Source organism: Manacus vitellinus, unplaced genomic scaffold, assembly GCF_001715985.3.
Source record: "Manacus vitellinus isolate BGI_N305 unplaced genomic scaffold, ASM171598v3 scaffold_15_pilon, whole genome shotgun sequence".
Classification (NCBI taxonomy): domain Eukaryota; kingdom Metazoa; phylum Chordata; class Aves; order Passeriformes; family Pipridae; genus Manacus; species Manacus vitellinus.
The window spans coordinates 9116883-9138170 of NW_021939122.1; the positions used below are offsets into that span (position 1 = coordinate 9116883).

The 21288-nt window shown below is 35.9% G+C and overlaps 1 protein-coding gene across 3 annotated transcripts; it reads right to left on the reverse strand.

The window, feature by feature from the left end:
* Positions 1 to 117: 117 nt before the first annotated feature.
* Positions 118 to 21273, reverse strand: LOC103763166. 3 transcript variants are annotated; one of them, XM_018069195.2, is made up of 12 exons: positions 21060 to 21273; positions 20780 to 20856; positions 15264 to 15339; positions 11479 to 11610; positions 10494 to 10617; positions 8180 to 8240; positions 8031 to 8077; positions 7519 to 7594; positions 6471 to 6572; positions 5055 to 5972; positions 4113 to 4223; positions 118 to 2998 (listed from the first exon to the last, which is right to left on the reverse strand). In XM_018069195.2, exons 2-12 carry the CDS (start codon positions 20806 to 20808, stop codon positions 2686 to 2688), a joined length of 1989 nt encoding a protein of 662 aa, XP_017924684.1. In that variant the 5' UTR covers positions 20809 to 20856; positions 21060 to 21273; the 3' UTR covers positions 118 to 2685. The 3 variants fall into 3 exon arrangements, with proteins under 3 accessions (XP_017924684.1, XP_017924686.1, XP_017924685.1); XM_018069197.2 differs by lacking the exon at positions 20780 to 20856 and adding an exon at positions 12265 to 12449 and having other exon boundaries at positions 21060 to 21271; XM_018069196.2 differs by lacking the exon at positions 20780 to 20856 and having other exon boundaries at positions 21060 to 21271.
* Positions 21274 to 21288: the final 15 nt, after the last annotated feature.

The window sequence follows — 21288 nt, forward strand, 5'->3', positions numbered from 1 at the left end:
TGTGCTGAGAACATACACAAAAAAAAGACCAAGATTTTATGACCTTTTTGTAGAACTGTGAAATAAATGAAAGTGTTGTGGGCTTTTTTTATGGTTGCCACTGTAATACAATACTCGTTTACAAAACAAGAAAACATTTTATTTCATTTAATTTCATTCTCCACCATGTGGATTCAATTAGCAGTTAAATAGTACATACAGTGATGAATCAGCTGTGGAATTTGAGATAAATGTCAGTTGGAGTTTGTAATGTATTATGTGGGCTTAGCTCTGCCTAATTTCGTTAGGAACAATAGGGTGGAAAACCTTATCCTAAATTCTAAATAAATACATAAATAAATATACAAACAAAACTATGTCTATTTTCATATAGTCATCCCAAAACCATTTGTGGAAACACGTCTATTAATGTTCTTTGAAAAGAGAAATCCAACATAGGTATGAAAGTGACATTTCTTTTGTCAGATAACAGGAATAATACCATCAGAGTGTTGGCATCTGAACTCTCCCTGGGTCCTGCAGGAACTGACAGGGGCTAGTAATAGCTAGTGCTGATCCTAAGTCCTTATGCCACGTTTCTTTCTTCTTGCTCTGAGCTTTCCAGTGCATGAGCTTTTCATCTCTCCAGTCTCAAGTAACAAAGGATTGACTGGAGGGTCACTTCAATCCTAAATAACAAACCCCAAAACAAAAATAAGGGCAAATATTTGCTGCTTTTTATTCACTTTATGAATACTGAATATATGGTATAAAAAACCTCTCCAAATGCTTCCAATATCAGTCTCTAATTCTTAGGGCCCTGCTGGGGAGTACCAGAAAGGATGGGGGGTTTTGTTGACTTTTTTTAAAGGATCTAGCAATATAGTAGCCCATGTTGCATATCTTCCTTGCTTCCAAATAAAGAAGCCTAGATAAAGATTCTCAACTCACTCCTCATTAAGAAAGAAAAAAAAGGCAAGTGAAAGAACAAATGCCTGTTCTTAACATTTAGTGCTCAGTTCCACAACAAGTTTATATAGACAGAGCTTCATTCCTGAGATCACATGAATGAAGCTCACCATCAGAGACTTAATGGGAAATACAATTGACTAGCTGCTGTGAAAAAGAGAAAACTATTTACTTTGTACAATGAACAAAGCCAAAGTTGTTCTACCAGTTGCACAGGCAGTGAAGCATTTGCAGTTTGAATTTGTATCTACAGAATCCTTTGACTTGGAGAACTTTTTGCTGGGTTACAAAAACAACAGGAGTTGCAAGATATTCCACACGTTTCAAATCTAGTTCTTTTTTAGTACAGAACCATGAATTCAGAAATCTGGGTTTTACACTGCTGCTAAAAGACAAAAAAACTTTGTGGGTTCTGGCTATGAACACAGGGGTTTTTTGCAGTTTCCCAGTGTATACCTACACCCTCTTGCTTGATGCTTTGCTGCTTTTGAGTGTCTTAACTGTATGACTTAACTATCTTGCATTCATTTTAATTATCTTAATATAATGGTCTGCCTTTATCCTTATTTATTGAGATGCCTTTTAAAATAATAATTTATTAAAATGTAATAATAATGAAAAATGAAAGTTTTAAAATTTACTTAAGTGTTATAGTAATTCTGTTTTCCATCCTATGAACCGATTTCTTTATCCACAGTAGGAGCAGTTGGTGACACTGTGCATTACTGTTGCACTACCTCTGTGAGACTCACTGAAGAGGCAGTTCAGAGGAGACTGTTCCACACACGACTATTAAAAGGAGCTCACCTGAAGAAGTTATTCTTCTGTTCTGATTACATTGCTCTGCTGTGCTGTAAGAAGAAACCAGTGAAAAACAGAGCTGGAGAGTAAGACAGGTCTGACTGACAAACAAGGAGGTGTAAGTATATAGGCACCAGTGGCCTTGGCCAGTTGAGACAGGTGAGCTGACGATCCACGACCCACCTCATCCGGATTTGTTGCTGAGAAATCGGTTAAATTTACCTGCAGTGGGCTATTCTGAAACACAGATACCCTATGGGATCACGAAAAAGATACAATCAGGATGGGATATTCAGATTACTGAAAAGCAAGTCTGGCATTTAGAGTATTCAAACTCCATTTACTTCCATGTTTTTAGCAATCTGGGAAAATTCTGCTGTGAAAAAGAGTGCAACTAGGTCAGTTCAGTTGATGGTACACAAAATATGGAATTAAACTCCAATGCTGCAGTGACTGATAGCAATAATTTAAACTGCTGTTTTCAAATGAAAGGAGGAACTGAACATAACTTTGCTTTGTCCATTTCTTAGTATTTTTCCTATAATTTCAATTACTCTACCTGATAATGCAGTGTTTTATTATGACTTTTGCACCTGGAAATCACATACATTTTGAAAAACTGCAAAACAAAAGACAACCACAAACACAGAGAAAGTTGTCTGTTTTAAGGTACAGGGTTCCAACTTCACTAAAAGGAAGGACTACTTTAATTCCACGTGTACCGAGACCTTGTCTCCAACTACACTTAACAAATACACCTTAATAAATTTAAAGAACCAAACATCAGTAGAAGCTAATCTTACAATGGAGACCAGTTCTCTACTACTGAAATTTGCATTTAACTAATTTGTTTAAAAAAAAAAGAAATGGTCCACATACAAAGGAAAATGGGTAAAAGTAAGTCTGAGCAAGCTGAGCAAACACTGTCCTCCTTGTTCAGTTCCAGCTGAAGTGGTCTCGTGGCGGTAAATCATAATGGGATTTCTCTTCTTCTTCAGGTCCACAGTCTAGTGGCAGACCATAATTGTAATCAACTGTTACAACTGGTAATCTTTTTCTCTGTTCCATCTTTCTGGGAGTTTCACCTTGAAAAGGTTTTCTTTCATAGTTTATTGAACTATCTTCTTGGTGTACAGATGAAGATGGGTGCATTGTTTGTGAAGAATATGGTGCAAATCTATTTTTTCCTCTACTAATTTCCTCGGAGGGATGCATTCTGCTACTGTCTTCAGGACAGTTTGGTCGATTACTGCAAGAAGAAGAAATGTGAACAGTGTAATTCTTAGAAATAAAACAGTTGATTTATTGTTATTGGCCACCACTAGAAACTAAACATGGAATGTTGAAAGAACGATTCAAACCCTCATTCTTGTTTTTACCCCCTAAAATTAAAATCCTATGGATGTCGCAAACTTGTTTATAATAACTTTTCAATTCTAGTGACTCAAATTACAGCCCTTTATAGTAAGTAATTCTACTAGTAGGTGTTTTGTTTCAAGGGCTGTTTCTAATTAAAATTACCTGTTTACTGAGGGTATTTTTACCTCAGGGCCATTTTTGTTCCTAAGCCCATGTTTTCATTTTTGTGAATAATATGTAATAACAGCTCTCTAGTACATAGTCTCAACAGGCAATAATATGCCTAAGATTTTTATTATCGATTCTTCTGCAATAGAATACTCACTCTGCTACAAAATACATGCGGGAGGATCTAAAAATGCATATACAAAATATATTTTTTTGGTTTAAATTCTCTTGACTCTCAAGTACCTTCCTTGCTCTGTAAAATAAGTGGTGTATAAAGCAAATTCGAAACAATCTTTATCATTTTAAAATTTTCTCCCTCACTGAACCATAAATTCACTTAGACTGGAAAGGATCTCTAGAAGAACCTTGGGTCACCTCAAAGTAGGTCTCATTAGATGAGTTTATGCAGTGGCTTGTCCATTCTTACAATCTTAAAGGCTGTGGATTTCACAGCTGTGCTGGGCAACCTGTTTCAGTGTCTGACCATCCCTCACAGTAAAACTCATTAGCTTCTTGCAAGCAGCAGTTAAGATTTAAATATAGCATCTATATTTTGCTTTTTTGCTTACTAATACTGGCTTTTCATATTCTGTTGTGCATCAGCTTGAACTGTGCTTATCATGGGATTTGCACAATAATCCCTCTCAAAAGTCAGTATCAGTGAACCACAAATTAGTCACGTTGTCTGCTCAGTGTTCAGATTCAAGGGCTTAAACTGCATTTAAGCAAATATATTAACATAGATTTTCATGCTTTGAAGGTAATTTGTATTTTCTAGCTGGGAAACTACAATAGAAAGGTAAGTCAGAAAACAATGTAGAATATCTGATATTTACCTGTAATTTCTGTTAAAGTCATCATTATCTGACCCATAATCTCTGTGAAGTGAAGGAGATGAGGAGAAATGAGGTTCTGCTACATTTTCATGGGAGCAAAATGATTGACTTCTGCAAATAATCAAAAGAACTGCATGTTAAGAAGACTGCAAACAATTGTAAGATTTTGAAATTACATTAAATAAAGATATTTTTAGTTTTAATAAAATTGACTTAAAATAAAAACTATAATGATTGTATTAATTTAACACCTTAAAATGGTATGCTTCATTGTAATGACATCCTCTGTTTTAGCTGTACAATGGAAGAAATTAAATCAAATTTTACTAGTCCAACAAATATCTGAAATACATTCTGAAATATTAAAAATAGTTTGAAATATGTCAATACAATAGGCTTACTAGTAAGTGATAGACGTATTTGTAAGAATATGATGCAAGTTCTGAAGCAAAGGGATTTCTAACAAATTATTAACTCATGGAATACACAAATGCAAGTCAAACTTCCTTGTAGCACTGCTGTTTATCTCTGTTTAGCTGAGGGCATAAATAAAATTTCTTATTCTATTCTGTTTTGAGGATTACTTTTTAAGTACAAATTTCTACACAAAACAAAGCAGGACAAAGAGTTTTGTTTCAAGATGACTAAAAAGGTAAAGGAAACACAAACTTCAAAGAAGCAAACCTAATTTAGGAAACGCTGGCTTTCAAAGATGCAAGACTCCAGCTTATATCAAACTCTTCCATAAGTCAAAACAAAAAGAGTTAATAAAATTATCATTATATATTATTTTAAAAGGATGATTAAGTGATTTAAAAATAATTTATTTAAAAAAATATTTGACCTGAAATTTAATTTCAAACTGCTGAGGTTTACACTTTTATTCTCTAATTCTGGTCTTAGGATTCTCTAATTCTGTTTTTCAGCTCAAGGATGCTTTACCTGTCTGAACACCATTCACGTGGCAAGTCATCATGACCTGGATGATCATGAAAAGGTCTTGGCCTTTGTCCGTGTCCTTTATTAACATAATCAAAATCTTTTAACTGAGTCTGTTCCTGGGAGCCATCATAAGGCTGATGGTCATGAAAAGGTCTGCGCCTTTGTCCAGGGCCTTTATTATCATAATCTTTCAGCTGCATCTCTGTTTGTAAGTCATTGTGAGGCTGGTGATCGTTGAAAGGCCTCAACCTCTGCCCACAACCCCTTTTAACAAATTCAAAATCTCCCAACTGCATCTGTGGCTTTAAGTCATCATGTGACTCATAGTCATGGAAAGATCTTAGTCTTTGGCCAGGACCTCTGCTGACAGGATCTAACTCTTTTAACTGCATCTGAGCCTGAAATTCATCACGAGACTGGTGGTCATGGAACAGTTTTCGTCTCTGGCCATGGCCCCTGCTACTGAAATCAAAATCCTTTAACTGCCTGTCTTCCTGCAAATCATTGGGAAATGGATGATCAGGAAAAGATCTCTGCCTTTGTCCACGGCCTCTGTTAATGTCCCTCGACTGTCTTTCTGCCTGTAAATCATCACAAAACTGGTGTCCATGAAAAGGTCTCAAACTTTGTCCAGGGCCCTTGTTACTGAAGTCCAGGTCCTTCAGCTGTGTGTCTTCTTGATAATCATCATAAAATTGGTGATCACTAAAGGGTCTTTGTCTCTGTTCTGGTCCCCGATTGTAGTCCCAGTTTCTCATCTGCACTGATGCTCTTGATTCATCCTGAGTTTGGTGGTCATGAAATGGTCTTCGTCTCTGTCCAGGCTCCTTATTAATGAAGTCAAAATCTCTCAACTGTATCTGTCCTTGCAAATCATTGTGAGAGTGGTCGTCATAAATTCTTAATCTTTTCCCAGACCTGTAAAGAAGTTTTTGTCTTAAACAGAACAGTCCTAAAAATCATTAATGAAAACAATTCCTTTTTAACCATGAATTTATATGAAAGATATTGCAAATAGTCAGGTATCAAAACTAATAGGAGTCCAAACTGTAAGTAAGATTATAAAACCTTCAATGTCAGAGCAGAAGCTGTGAAAAACATTCAATTGTAATTCTATACCGCTTCTTAAACAGGCAAAATCAGTGATTCAAAATTAATAAAAATAACTGCAGATTATTGTAGAATAATAAAGGACAGGCAAAGTAAAACTAATTTTTTTTAAGTGAACTAATTACAGACTTCTTTTGCTTATCTTGCAACTGTTATGTCACATTCTGTAAATATATTTTACATGAGCAGGCTATATTCATAAAACCTCTTTTGAGTATCTGTAGTTATTCTCAGCAAGAAACAATTATATTCCCCCTTGTGTATGGTGGGGGGGTTGAGTTTTATTTCCATGTTTCAGCCCATTACCCCTGAAAATCTTCATTTGGGAACCGCTCTGCAGGTCCTTCCATTGCATGTGGTGGGGGAATAATATCTTCATCTGCATCCCATACATCCATTCCAAGGTTACTAAAAAGAAAAAAGCATTTCACATAAGCTTCCTTTTTAAAAACACACGATTGACATAGTGAAAAAAACACCCACATAAAATTCTTCCGTTCAGAATGACAGAAGTTTTATGTTCAGCAAAACTTCCAGACATTCACAACTTAGCAAATTTTAATCTTATAAATTTATTTGGGAAAGAGCTGCAGGGAAATCAAAGAGAATAGCCGAGCTTCGTAGATTTAGAACAGCATCCTAAAGGATATGAGATAAGCACCACACTTATTAAAAATCTGACATGAGACCAACTTAATCCCGCACAGACTATGAAACAATGATAGGATTAAAACAAAGGGCATTTATTTCAGCTAAAAAGATGCAAATCAGTCAGGTATTCATTTTAAAATCAATTTACTGCTATAAGGTATCACTGGCACAAATACCTTGGGAAGATGGAAAGGTCAGCTATTCCTAAGAGATAAGCATAAAATTCTTAAACATGATACAACTACTATGAATGGAGGAGATGAGAACAATCTTCCACTTTCTCATACTTTTTTATTCGTAAAACAGTTCTTTTTTTTTTTTTTTTAAATATCTGGTTCTACAATGCCAAGAACAGCAGGCAGATTACAGAGCTTATAAAGACATCTCTGCAATGGCTCCTTTCTGCTTGTAATGAAAGAATACAGACTTAATACACCTGTCACATATGATAAAACCACAGAAATGTTCAATAGTAGTTGTCAGATTAAAACCAATCTTTTGAATCTCAGAAATTCAAAAGATGAATAAAGTACACTGCACTTCATGTTATTCATATGACAATACACATACAACTACATATATATTTTACAATCTACGTGTAGTTGCATATTAAAGGTTTAAGAGGGAATTTTGACTTATGACCGGAAGTGAACTTTTAAAAACACCATGAGACCATCTTAAGCACACCACTAAAAGTGTTTACCTTCGCATTGGTTGTGTTCTGAGGTCTGTGAGATACACCAGACCATCCATGCGATGACCTCTGGCATCACCAAAAGCTAAAAGAAAAAAAGAAAATACAGTCTAATGAAATGTGCTCAAACTGAGAAATGTGAAAAGCAAGTTTCTGTTCACCATGAGATGCTGAATTTGAAACAATTCTAACTTGTATTTAATACTTCAGCAAGCTGGCATCATTGCAGCATTTTTTTTAAACAACTGAAACTAGTAGTAGCAAACTATGACTGGAAACCCTTTCAAGTGAAAAGAAAAAAAAAGATTTAAAGCAGCTAAAACATACTCCTCCAATGCTGTCAATTTGCTAATGCTCAAGTCTTGCCTGGAGTAGAAACAAGTCAGAAAAAATATTCTATGCAAGCCAGCACATGAAATTACTGAAAAGATACTAAAACAGAGTTGTAGTATTTGTGAGTACAATTGTAGTAGTTGTGAAGTACAACCTGACACGTGCCTTAGTTCAAACTATACAAATACCTTGGATTGCTGCCTCTGGATCCCAGCCTTCAACGTCTATGAGGTATCTGAAGAAAAATATGATTATATTATTGTCCCAAAGGGATTACAGAACAATATAAGGATGCTATTTTTGGTGGACAACGATTTCTGTGTTTATACAACCTTACCTACATATAAGGTAGCCAGTCCTATTAATTCCATTAGTGCAGTGAACGCCAATGAGCTTCTCTATCAAAAAGGAAAACAGAGTCTTTAATAGTTAAATACAAAAAAAATCTCTATTTTTCTAGAGAAGTAATGATAAATAATGCTTGCTATTTACAAAATTATACTGTCATGCCTGTAAAACAGCAGATACATACAGGCTTCATGATGAATCTCTAGCAGCAGTTAGCTCACTATTTCCAAACCTGTGAAGACTGAGATTGACTCTGCAGAATGTAGGAAAAAAGGAAGAGTGATGACACGTAAAGCACCTGGCCTCAGCCATAACTGCAGTAACAGGAGAAAAATAAAAGAAATATGGGTCTGAAAGCAAATCTAAACAAGCAAATGTAAAACTGAAGAACTTAACTTATACATAAAGCACCTGGAAGTATGAAATGCCTTGGAGTATGAAATACATGGAGAAAAGGAGAACCAGTAATCTCTAAAGAAATCTTGGGTTTTTTTGAAAAGATTATGCTAATCAGCTAAAGGTTAAAAAGTAGAACTTACTATTACTAGGGTTTTTCAAATGAGGTATTTCCAACAGAAATAGGGAAACACTAATATGATCATGCTGGTAAAACCTCATCTAGACTATTTATACTCATATTCAAATGTAATGAAAAAAATCAAATATGTATAGAAAGGACTACTATGATGGTCACAGAAGGAAGCTTGTCTGATTTAGTCTAAAAACAAATCTGAGATACTGAATGTAATAATGGGAATGGAGAACAACGATACTTAAAGGGCAAAGCTGGCTTGAGAATAAATGCAAATTAACTGATTGAGAGTTTTAGGGTAGATTTTAGAAGAAAACCTTTTGTCAACAGAAGAACAAAGTTTTGACAGAGACAGTACTGACAAACGGTCTTTGAAACAGGACTTAGATAAATTTTTGAATGAGAAAAAATATAACTGTTTGCCACAAATCAGGACAGTCACATTGCCATATAAGTTCGCTGGAAGTTGATGTCCTAACAGTTCAAACATTAAAGAAACCCAACTTCTCAAAAAGTCTTTGTAAGAAAAATCCTGAGATATTTTAGGGGGATTCTAAAACAGAGGCCAAATTATGAGGAGTAAGTTACCATAAAAATGAAAGTTCTCCCAACTCAAAAGTTACATAAGCTCTGCCAAAATGCTCTTACTAACTGTAACTGCAGGGTCATTGTCCAGTAACAAATTAGGAATCAATTCTCCCAATATTAGATTCAAACACAGACTATTCTTTGTCACACACAAAAAATCACTAGATCGAAACAACGGAAAACTAATGAACACCAAGTCATTTCCTTAAGCCAAAAAAGAGCAAAGGAAGAAGTAACAAACTAACTTTCTGAGCAAGGACAAAGGCTTCTTCTTTTACCTTTCAATTTTCCCATTACTTCTAATTCAGGCTCTCACACTTGAAATTTATGCCAGTGCTCTTTCAGAAAGCAGAGTTGACCATTCACAGCAAAACCCCAGTTATGCTTTTCAGCAAACACCGTATGCACTTGGGCAGTTCATATCTCTACTTTCTCACAGAAAATGCCAAAGTCAGCACAGCAAACAGCATGAAAAAGCTTGAAAGAATGATCCACCAATATTGGATAAACACACAGGTAAAATCTGCCTACAAAGAATCACTACCAAAAGAAGTGAGAGTCTAAAAGCTGCAAACACACTGTGGCAAAATTTTGTTTTCACAAAAAGCAACTTATACAATCTCAGCAAGAACTGCCCTGTTGCATAAGCACTGAAACAGCAGCAGAGCCACACCACACTGTGGAAACATTGACACTGTGTCTGTAATAAGATTTTCAGGAATTGTTCAGATATGAGGGCAATAATGGACTCAAAAATCAAAAAACCACTACATCAGACTAAATGGACTTAAGCTGCTCACACATGTCAGTGCCCAGAGGCATCAGAGACTCGGTGCTATTTAGAACATCCATCAGGGGCTGGCAGCTACAGCACTCAGCTGGCGGGGGACAATTTGGGTCAGACACATGAAGGCCTTGTTGCAGTTACTTTGACACACAACACAAACATAACGCTACTTGGAAGGGCATTTAAGTTACTTGTCATGTTTGAAAAAGACTTGTGGTTGCATAAAAGACAGATAGTGGTTCACATAATGGATCTTATTATGATAATAAAGTGGGAAGTGCTATGGAAAGTCTGAGGTCCCCAGTTTCATAAATATCTATTGAAATTAGTAAATGATACAGTTAGCACCAAAATAAAATACTAAGGTTTTTTATAGCATAGGATGCTGATACTTACCATTTCCTGCATTTTCCCATAGGAATTTTCTGACCCATTTTTTGAACTGTAGAATAGTAGCATTATCAGGGACTTCAAGTCCAACAGTATAAAGTTTCTTATACTGCACACTTTTAGGTAAATCCTAGCAACAAAAAGGAAAAAAACAATGGTAAACATTATTCAAATCTTGTATCAATGAAAAACCATAAGCAGTATGTAACATAATGCCAATGTAAACCAGTAGTTCAAACCTTGAATAGAAAGTGAAAACAAACTTGACACAATTCTATAGAGATATGGTCTGAGAAAATACCATTGACATTTCGACGTTAAAAATGATCTCAAGCAAAGAACAGTTCCTACAGAAGATTTATTTATCCCTGTTAACAAGGCAGCACATTAACTAAAGAGAGCAGATTCTTGTAATTCCATTCTAACCCATTTTACAATTATTAGCAGTATTTGTCCCTCCCACCCACAATCATACATATACTCACATATTCACCCCCTTAATACATAGAGCCCATGTACATTCAAGACCAGCATTCAGTTATAACACTGCCATTTATTCTCCTTTTCAGTAGGAGGCTGATTAATCACAACTGTTTGGACTATACTGGTAAAAATTTTGAAATTGATAAAGTAGTTTAAAAATGTACACCTTCTTAGTGAATTCCACTGAGGATCAGTAAAAAAAGGACCCTAGGAATAAATGAGAATGTCTTCAGGACAAAGAGTGTAACTCTTCTGCACCTTTTCTGTAGTGCTTGGCACTGAAGTCTTTACCCAATACTCAGAGTTACCATAATAGAAATAAGCCACAAATGCAACCAGCTGGGAAAAGCAGTTATTTCCTTTGTGATAAAACATTTCTTTTTGTTGGAGACACAAAATTATTCTAGATAGCATACTTGTCTATTCCAATTCAAGGTAAGCAAACACGTAAACACTTCAAAACACAAGTTGCAGCAACTATTTTACATTTTTATTAGGCTTTTATTACCTTAACTTCATAGTATCGGGTGGTATATGTTAAATCAATAATTAATCCAAGCTCCACATTTAGGGCTTTCATTGCAGCAATTAAGTCTTTTGGTGTAAATTTCTGGGTTGGGGTGAGCCTCTGGTTAATTGCCTACAAAGAAAATGGAAAAGAAATATTTTCTTTTTACATTCAAATAACAAGACATTTGTAATATTCAGCTGTTTTAATTAGTACTAGGAAACATCAGTATTTGAAAGGAACTCTTTAAATATCAGAACCACATCCATGTATTATACAGATAAAAGAGATCAATTAAAAAGAAAGCAAAGATTTTTTATGTATTTCTATTCAAATGAATATGCAAGAAACTGTGAGCATTTCAATTTGTACAGTGTTAACAAACATTATTAAAATAAGCATTAATTTCATAGACATAAAAATTCTGCAAAATATATCATGTATATACTGATTTTTATGTAACTTAACATCAGTAAAAAGCAAAACACCACAATCCACTTCCCCTCAAAAACTTTGTCCTGCACAGTAACTCAAAATTAAATGTATTTCACATAAAACATTAAAAGTTGTGATAAAAGATCTCATTTCTAAAGGTTTAAACTGTCTTCCCACAAATGTTGCACAGACATTTTTATCCCTGCTTCATCTCTTGACAGAGTGTACTTGCATGTCTTTTAGCACTGGGAAATATTTAATATGACTAAAATACTGTGACTAAGAAAGCTGCATGTTGGTGGATAATGAATAATTCATTTGATAGAAACAGTGAGAAAAATGTTTACTCACCCTATTGTAGCTGTGTTTTTTGAAATGTGCTCTTCACTTTAGGTGTGAAAATGCCTCATATACTCAAGACTGGATTTTCTGTGAACAGTGCACTTGTCCATTGTGAGAGCCTTTTGACATAGGCTCAGCCAGAACCAATAAAGACAGTGGCAAAAGATGCAGCAGCCTCAACCACCTGTCAGTTCCTTTGTCAACAAGAAATTCAAGCAGACTGGACTCAGAACTAATGGAAAGGAAGGCAGCCACAGACCACATACTTCTTAGAACCACAGATGCTACAGGGTAACTAACCATTTTTTGTTTTGACTGTACAGATTATAATCTAAAATGCTAGCAAGCACTTGTCTCGAGTCTGGAAACAGAGACAGGAAAACAAATTAAAGAAGAAACAGCAGGGCAGTCCTGTCAAAACTTGTATGTGGTTAGGAAGCTTAAGCTAAAAGGAGAAGGGTAGAAAGCATATAATGAAGTATTTGGTCCTATGTATTTCAGACACCTATGCACTGCTGAAAAAACAGTGGAAGTTGTGGAAGTTTAAACAAAATGAACATGAGTCAGTTGTCTCACCACTATTCAGCAGTGACTTTTAGCAGAATCTGAAACTGAACTTAACAACCTTGAGGTGACAAAAGGTGAATCTGCAAAAGCTCTATAGTAGAATATTAAAGAACTTTTACTATGTGAAGCCACACAAACTGAGGAGGAATTTAATTTACAAAAATAAGGTTCTCCAACCATATTGTTTGATTAGGTAAAGAGTCAAATGTGTTATGAAATACTATGTTTTGAAAGGCTCTTTGGAATTTTTTGAAAAACTTCTGCTGAATATTCAGTAGTTGAGGTATTTAACTGGGCTTTGAGAATCAGAGAAATCTCTATCAGTTCTAAAAATCCTTCTAATGGCATGGAAAAGAACCTGCCCTGTTCTTACTACACTACAATGTTATTGATAGCATTATAAAGATGATCTGAAAGGAGGGATAGAAAATCCTTTCAGGTAAACACCTGATCTTGAAGTCTTTACTAACAGCACATCATCTGCTACGACAATAACCCTTGAGTCTTCAAATTCTGAAAATAAGTTTTCTCCCTGTGGGTGAAATCACCAATCATCAGTTTCCTAATCAGTAGCAAATAAGAAAACTGTTGCATATTTAAGAGGTCTGTACCACCAGCTTAATAAATAATAGGACTTCTGACAGATGATGACCCATCAGGTCTTCAGCATTTTCAGACAGATTTATTGACTACTACCCTTTGCAAAGACACCCCAGTTTAGCCAGCTACACATTTTATGTGTATTCTGCCACAAACTCCACGAGCTTCAAGCACATGGTCACTGGCAGACTTGTCATTTCTCTGTCTTGCATCATTGAGACTGAACAAACTGAAGGGACAGAAATGTTAAGAGATTTTGCATTCTTGGGTATCAGACTTTATATTTGGCCAAGTTCAAAGACAGCTTCACAGAACAGAGATCTATGCCCCACGAGATCAGTAGGACTGGAAGGGAGTAACGCACTGACATAAGTGCCTACTTGTGATATACTGCTATGAACACTCTCTGATAATGATTTTTTATGATCTCTGGTGTAGCTCCTTCCAGACTATCAGTGGAACTACAGGGAAAGAGTAAAGTGAGCAATAACATATCTTCCTTTGAAAGCTGGAGTGACAGGAACTGGAAATACATATGCACTGAACAAATCCTGCCTACAATAGTGAATCTATGCAAAAATTGCATAGATCAAGCGCTGGATCAAGTGGAATTACAGGAGCTGATGATGCAAAAAATCCTCTCTCAAAAACCCCAATAGTAAAGAAGCCAATTATAAATCTCTGGATTTTATATTCATGATTCGATGTGTTCACTGGAGGTCTTGGTAGAAAGACACGTGACTACTGTACAGTCCATCTGTATCGTGAGGAACAAGACCAATGTTAAGTATGAGATCTTTGGTGTCAAAGGAACCAAACTATGATACTAAAGCTGTAAAAGAAGGTGCAGGAAGCAAGTCCTGCAAGCATTCCACTTCAGTCATTGCTGACAAAAGTGAACTGAATGGTGACTGAAAATACAATGTGTATGAATATAGTCAAAGAACCAAAACTTTTGGGTGTGAATACTGGAGTGCAATCTGTAGACAACAGCTTAGACAGAATATTTACTCTTAACTGCTAAGGTTATGTCAAAGCAATGAACTTTAAAAGCAATTAGAAACTTCTACTTCCTCTGTATCTAAAGCAAGGACCTGTAAGAGTTAATTTATACAGCACTTGTGTTAATTTATACAGAAAGGCAAATAGGACAAATTGCCAAAGAGGCATGGGCACCAAAGTACTGAACAGTCAAAACAAGTCAGCCTCCACATTTTTTATAATCAGAGAATTTAAAGACCTGACTCAGTGTATTTAGCAGATTAAGATGACACTTCATGTTAGTAAGACTTTAAAGGAAGTACTAACACATGAATAAAAGAAATCTATGAAGACTTCTTTTTTAAATATACTACATTCCTCCAGATTGCTAAAGCTTTTTGCTTATGAAATTGGCAATCTGGATCTGTTACTTAGAAGTTCTGCAGTGGCTGGTATCCTTTAACAACTGCTTGATTTCCATAAAATTGTATTTTGGCTTACAATGCCTAGATTGTTATTCATATCATAGCCCCTTCCATGTAATTTCTTACAACAGCCATAAAAAGATGTTATATAAGATTATGAATTTAGGCCACTTATTAGTGATGAAATGAATGGTGCTGGTTGATTGACTTGTTGATTTTTAAAAGATAAATAAAAAGAGTAACAGCAAGTATTAAAAAAAAATAGAAAAAATAAATATTTTTAAGAAGCCACTAGCAGATTACTGAAAGGGTTAAATCTGAATAAATTATTTTTCAAAAATTTTCCTTCGAAGTTTGCATGAACATTCATGCTATTTTTCATTACTTTTCCAGTTTATCTAGTACAACCAATCTATAGTTAATTCTTATACATACCCCCTTTAAAGGTACTTTGAATGCAATAAATCTCGTTCCTGGTATAGGTTGTCCAACTGGTGTCAAACTCCTCCATCTGTAATGAAACAAATATTTATTTCTAAATATTTTCAAGTCATGATTCATCAGAAGACACCTGCAGCACAAAGCACATAAAAGTTGCTGTTATTATACATTATAATTAGGTCTCCAAATCTGCAATTATTCCATGAAGTGGTTTCAAGGTATCCCCAGGACATTTGAAAACAACCTTTTTCTTCCTTCGTCTTCAACTTCCAAAAAATTCCTAATGGCAGGATAGCATTTACAACAAGTAGCACTAATATAAAGCAAAGCAGATGTGTAAGGTTCAACAGGTAAAAAAGTAGTGTTATAGTTGATGGACATTTTTCAACTTTGTTGAATCAAACACCTTATAAAATTATCATATGCATGCATCAGTCATTTGATTGACAAATGCAAAGTTTGCTTTCATTAACAATATAAATTTATATTTTGCAAATGTGTTTTCTTTGTAATATGCTTATTTTTCAAAGAAACACTCTTAACTGCACTTTCTCTTGGCACTTTGAAAAATACAGAGAATATTCCATCACACCATAACTTACCAAAAATCACCTACTATTATGAAGGTTTGTTACAACACTCAAAACCACTACTAATTCCAAAACCACAAAGAACTGGTATTCACAGGTTCTACACTGCACTGAAAAAGCTCTTGATATATCAGATTTCAGAGATTTCCAGTTTTTAAAAGAATATGAAAAGGATTACCTGAAGAGGAAAACAAGTTAATCAACAGATTAATTTTACCTTCAAAGAGGTTACTTACTAAATTTAGGACTTCTCTTCTTATGTAAGGGTAAATTATAACCTCAGATGATGCAGCTGAATGACCTAAAATCTAGACAGCCTTTTTGCATTTTCAGCTAATACCTCAACTATTAAAATACAAAACATTTCCACTAGATTCTTTAACACTGGTGTTCGTTCACTTACAATTTTTGAAATGAACGTTTGAATTAATATCTCCCTTTAAAGGCAGCATAACAATTTCTATATTCCCTTCTGATTTCCATAAAACCACATCATTTACTAAATAAACTGAATGCTTCATTTTAAAATACTCTAACCACTGATTATTTTGCTTTGTTCACAATTCCCATATCAGAACAAAAACTAGAAGTTGGCTGGCAAAATTCTGAATGAAATATCCATAATTATACTTGTCATAGTATATCAATAATAACATCACGATTCACAGATACTTGGAGCTAACAAAGGAAACCATGGCATGGTGACCATTTTATGATTTACTACATCTATGTCTTTAGCACTAACTTATCTCTTTTATCTTCATCATGAGGTAAAGAACAGATCAAGGCTCACAGTGTAGGCATACAGATGCTCAGTTTAATAGAAAACAAATAAAATAACAAAGGAGTAATAATAACTCGTTGCAAACAGCTGTTGTGTAGAAGGCAGATACAAGGTAAGAAGGTGTAAAGGTGAGCTAGAGATGAAATCATTGAGAGGTATTTGCAGTAAAACCTTTTACTAAATTCTAAATGTTTGCAGGAAGTTTGTATTTCATAATTGCAACTAGGGAACAAAACCAGTCCCCTACAAATAACATACTGTGTTCTGACTTGACAAGTCTTCCTAAGTGAATTTTCAAGACTCTAAACTTTGGAGTCTGGTAGCTGGACACTTGCTGTAAAACATGAAAACAAAAATCTGAGTCTATGTTCCATTTATTCCTGTTCACAATATATAAACTGTGTCTGAATCAATTAAGACCAGAAATTCAGTGCTGTTTTAACCTGCTTTCTCATGGAAAAGTATGAATGGAAATCAACCGTAATTATCATAAATAGGAGCACTTAGAATTGAATAAGAGATGATCAAAAAAGGGCTTTAAAATCTTATTTTCCTTAATTAGCAATGTAAAAAAGGCTTTGTAAAAATTCTGAACTTTTTTCATATTAGGGGACTGACAGAACAATGCCCCAGGATTACAGAGTTTGTTGCCAGACCTTAATAAACTTGGGGGTTTATTCACTTGTATTTAAAGCCATTTAAATCCTACCAGAAAAAAAATCCGCAAAATCAGCAAGAAACTGAAAAGCTGCTGACAGCTCTCTGGTAGGAAATGAGCAGAAGGCATTCTTCATCAAAAATATAAAGGGCGTGTGTTCCATGTTATCTTCAAAAATATTTAAAAAGGAAATTTCGGCATATTGCTGCAGAACTAAAAATTACCTCAAAATAAACCCAGCAGATTGAAATTAAGCAAAGATTAGCTAAGGAAATAAATTCGAGTTTGTTCTGTTGTCAACAAAGGAACAGGTGACCCAGACTAAAGAAAGTAAAACTCTTACAGAATAAGTCTGGATAAAAGGCAGAAATTATCAGAGACGAGCAGCAGGTAGTCACATAAACAGGATTTACAAGAGCAAAGACATAATTAAACATTTTAACAAGTACGAATGAGAATTTCAATACATAGTTTGTGCCCTGCTTGAATACAGGTGGAAAGAAGGAAGGCAGGAGTCAAAGGTGTTATTGCAAGACTTGGCACCATCATCCCTCCTGTACCAGTGACTAAGAGCTGACAGAGACCTGAATGAAAAACAATCTGGACATGAAGTAGCTGAGTATGGATTGCATACAGCTGCATATTTTATTTGCTTTGGAACACACAGTTTTTCATATTTTAGTTTAACACTACTGTTAAGGTCATGCAGAAGCTTTAATTTCCAGTATAATTTGCTATGTTTTAGAACTGATTCATAGTAAGATTTATTTTAACAACTACTGATGATGTTCTTATCGAATTAATAAACTTTTCAAATAGATTTCAAAATTGTGTTGAATAATTATGTATTTTACTGACATTCATAATGAATCATTGAAACAGATACCTTGCCATTTCTTTTCTATTGGTTTTTAAAGAAATACAGTATGTTCCCCATAAAGATACTATGTATATTTTTAATGGCAAGCTAGATAAGAAAGCCCTAAAATAATTCATAGCTACAATGTAATGGAACCACTGAATTGAAAATAATTTTAAAGTTTCATGTCTTTAGTTTGTCAGATCTCAGTGATGGAGTCACATAAAAATATAAAGCACAGGAAACTGTCAACAGATACCCTACAAGTTCTTCACAGCAAACAGCTGAATCTCATTGGTCTTTCTAAAGCCAATAATGTGTTCCACTCTTCCAGAGTAAGAGAAACTAGTACTGAATTTAAGGCATCCATTCAGAATGATTTTCATCTAATAGTTAATCAGTATTAGTAAACCAGTGTAAACAGGTATACAATACTCAAAAGCTACACTGGGTGGAGAACTATGTTCAGAGAGCACTACCTGAAGCTATGCTCAACAATTCAAGGGTTTTGACAATTCTTGAGCCTCTCATGAGCATCTCTCACTGAGAAGCAGTTATAAGTTTAGAACTTACCTGGGAAACTGAATTCCCAAACACTCAAAAGGGATAATTATTCTAACTGTAGAGAAATTCAAGTCTAAATGACAAATGCTGATGCTTTAAGTCTGCACAGGAGAACTTCAGTTAAGAAGTCTGTTTGTGGTGCTTAGGCAAAAATAATTCAGCTTTGTCCTTGTAACAAAAAGATCCCACTCAGTATTTTTTTACACCATTCAAGGGTAACATGCCAGAAGGTGACAATTCTGCAGATGCTTTTCAGAACTGAATCCGATTTTATGTAATTATACCCACAGCAGGATTTTGGATGCTGAAGTGTATAAATATGTAAAAATATCACAATATTTTTAACTGTTTGTTATGCAACTTGGACTCCTTTTACTGTCTAGTTCTCCACTGAAACATCACAATCTACAACCACTGAAGAATTATACCATTTCAGACACCGTGAAGAACCAGAACTTGACTCCACGGTGGAAACACCAGAGCCAGGGGTCATTTGGATCCCTCTTTTATACTGATGTCTCACTTTGCTAAAAATTAGTTCACCAGCACTACTTTATAGGTTTGAGACTGCAATGGACACTGTACACCACAGCTCTGCTCCAAGACATTACTGGGAAAAGAAAGAAACACTTTCCATTATCACAGAACCATCGAATGGTTTGGGTTGGAAGGGACCTTAAAGATCATCTCGTTCCAACCCTCCTGCTGTGGGCAGGGACACCTTCCACTAAACCAAGTTGCTCAGAGCCTGATCCACAGTTGCACTATTCTTACCTACTAACTTAACTTCAATAATAATAACTTTGAAACCTCAAAATTATTGTATTAATTAGCATAATGAAACTTGGATTAAAAGTGTTAAGAATTGAGGCAGTATCAGAAAGACACTCTTAAAAAATGGCTACATGTAGTGTCACTATCTATTCCACTGTTTCTCTTGCAGTAGCATTAAATCAGAAGTGTCACTGTTAGACCTACTGCTGTTATAACAAGATGATATGACTGAGGCTGTGGTTCCACAGTCTGAACTGTCTGGACTTGTCCTTATGCTACAGTGTACCACAATCTCATTTCTGCCAACAACTATTTCTAGGGCCAGTAAATTGCATGTGCAGGATCACCTTAGTTCCTTCCGGGGTTCACTGCTATGGTTTCCTGGTTTACTAAATTCACAGAGAAAAACAATTTTGTTCATCTCTTGTTTCTATTTATTGCTTTTAGGACAACCCATATTACAGGAACTCATGCTTTTTCTATCTTATTGCTCCTCCTAAGAATGTTCTTAATAAACCTATTTAACACTTACCCAGAAACCAGGACAATGTCAATCTTTCCTCAAATAACATATAAACCGCAAGTTATTGTCCCATTACTGTGTACCTTTATACCTCAGCAAACAAAAGGTTTGTACTGATGTCAGCAGTAACACAAGGGTTAAAATTCTAAACTTGGACTTCCTCTTTGTTTATTTGATTAGAGCTGAAGAATAGAACTGTATCTGTTTTAAATGAGGTCATTCTGTGGTCCCCATTTGCACTCCCAATCAAGTGATCAGAAGGCCTGCATAGTGTATTTGGAGTTTTTTAATGATTATTTCTGCTGATACAACACTTTCGTTGTCCTCTTTTTAAAAAGAAAAATGCAGGATGTTTCTGGACCTGAATTCATGAACATATTCCTTGATCTTATGCATGCAATCACCTGCTCCCATCTTATCGTCTCTTCCTCCACACCTAACAGCAAATGTCCAAGTAGTCAGAAGTATGGACTACTCTCCCACTTCCCCAGTAAATAAACACTAGGGGTAAGAAGATGAGGAAGAAGGGATTGCGTTTGGCCGACGAAGGAGAAGTGTTCACAGACAGGCTGGAGCATTATACTCACCTGGGGGATGAATGGCTGGGCTGTTCCTGTCTTGGAGAAGATACCTACCTTACCTGGCTGTAGGTGGTGAGGTTGCTTGAGGCAAGAAAGCGCCTGGGGCAATCAGTGCCCCTTCTCTGTGGGCAGAGCTGTGCCCGCTCCTGCCTCTTGCTTAGTGTGAAGGATACTTACCCATCAGGGATAGTATTCTTCTTTACCATGCTGAAAGCAGGAGCAGGCAGAGCAGGAGGCAGCGGTGAAAGTGGGCACTGCAGCAAAGGAGAGAGAACCGCGCAGTTAACACGGTGCTAATCTCTTTCTCCATCAGTGGGCCTTTTCACAGGGCTGAGACTCGAGTAAAATAAACCCAGCAGTCAGTTGGGGCTTGAAGCCATCCTGAACAAGTTCTGCACCTTGCAAGCTAGCCTATTTCTCCACTGCTAAAGTACGACAAGAGCGAAGGACAACTCACCTCTCCTCTCCGGGAGATCACAAGAAAGAGAGGAGAGGCGGCAGGTTTCTAACTCTGGCAGCAGCGCTGCAAGGACGAAGATCCTCCTGGCAGCCCCTTCCGTCCCGCTCCGGCGGCTCGGAGCGGTCTGTCCTGCCCCTGCGCTCCCAGTTAGAACTCGTCTCAACGAGAAGAACCTCCAGGCAGCTGCAAGAGGCGAGGCCGGCACCTCAGCGAGGGAAGGACCGTG

What these genes read in the sequence shown, in the direction of transcription:
- LOC103763166 (XM_018069195.2), bottom strand. Translation starts at nt 20,808, where the DNA reads ATGGTAAAGAAGAATACTATCCCTGATGG. An exon ending in TCAAAGTACCTTTAAAGGGG is followed by an intron (nt 11,611 to 15,263) that starts GTATGTATAAGA and finishes TTTTCTTTGTAG; the next exon opens with GCAATTAACCAGAGGCTCAC. An exon ending in ATGGGAAAATGCAGGAAATG is followed by an intron (nt 8,241 to 10,493) that starts GTAAGTATCAGC and finishes CCTTTTTGATAG; the next exon opens with AGAAGCTCATTGGCGTTCAC.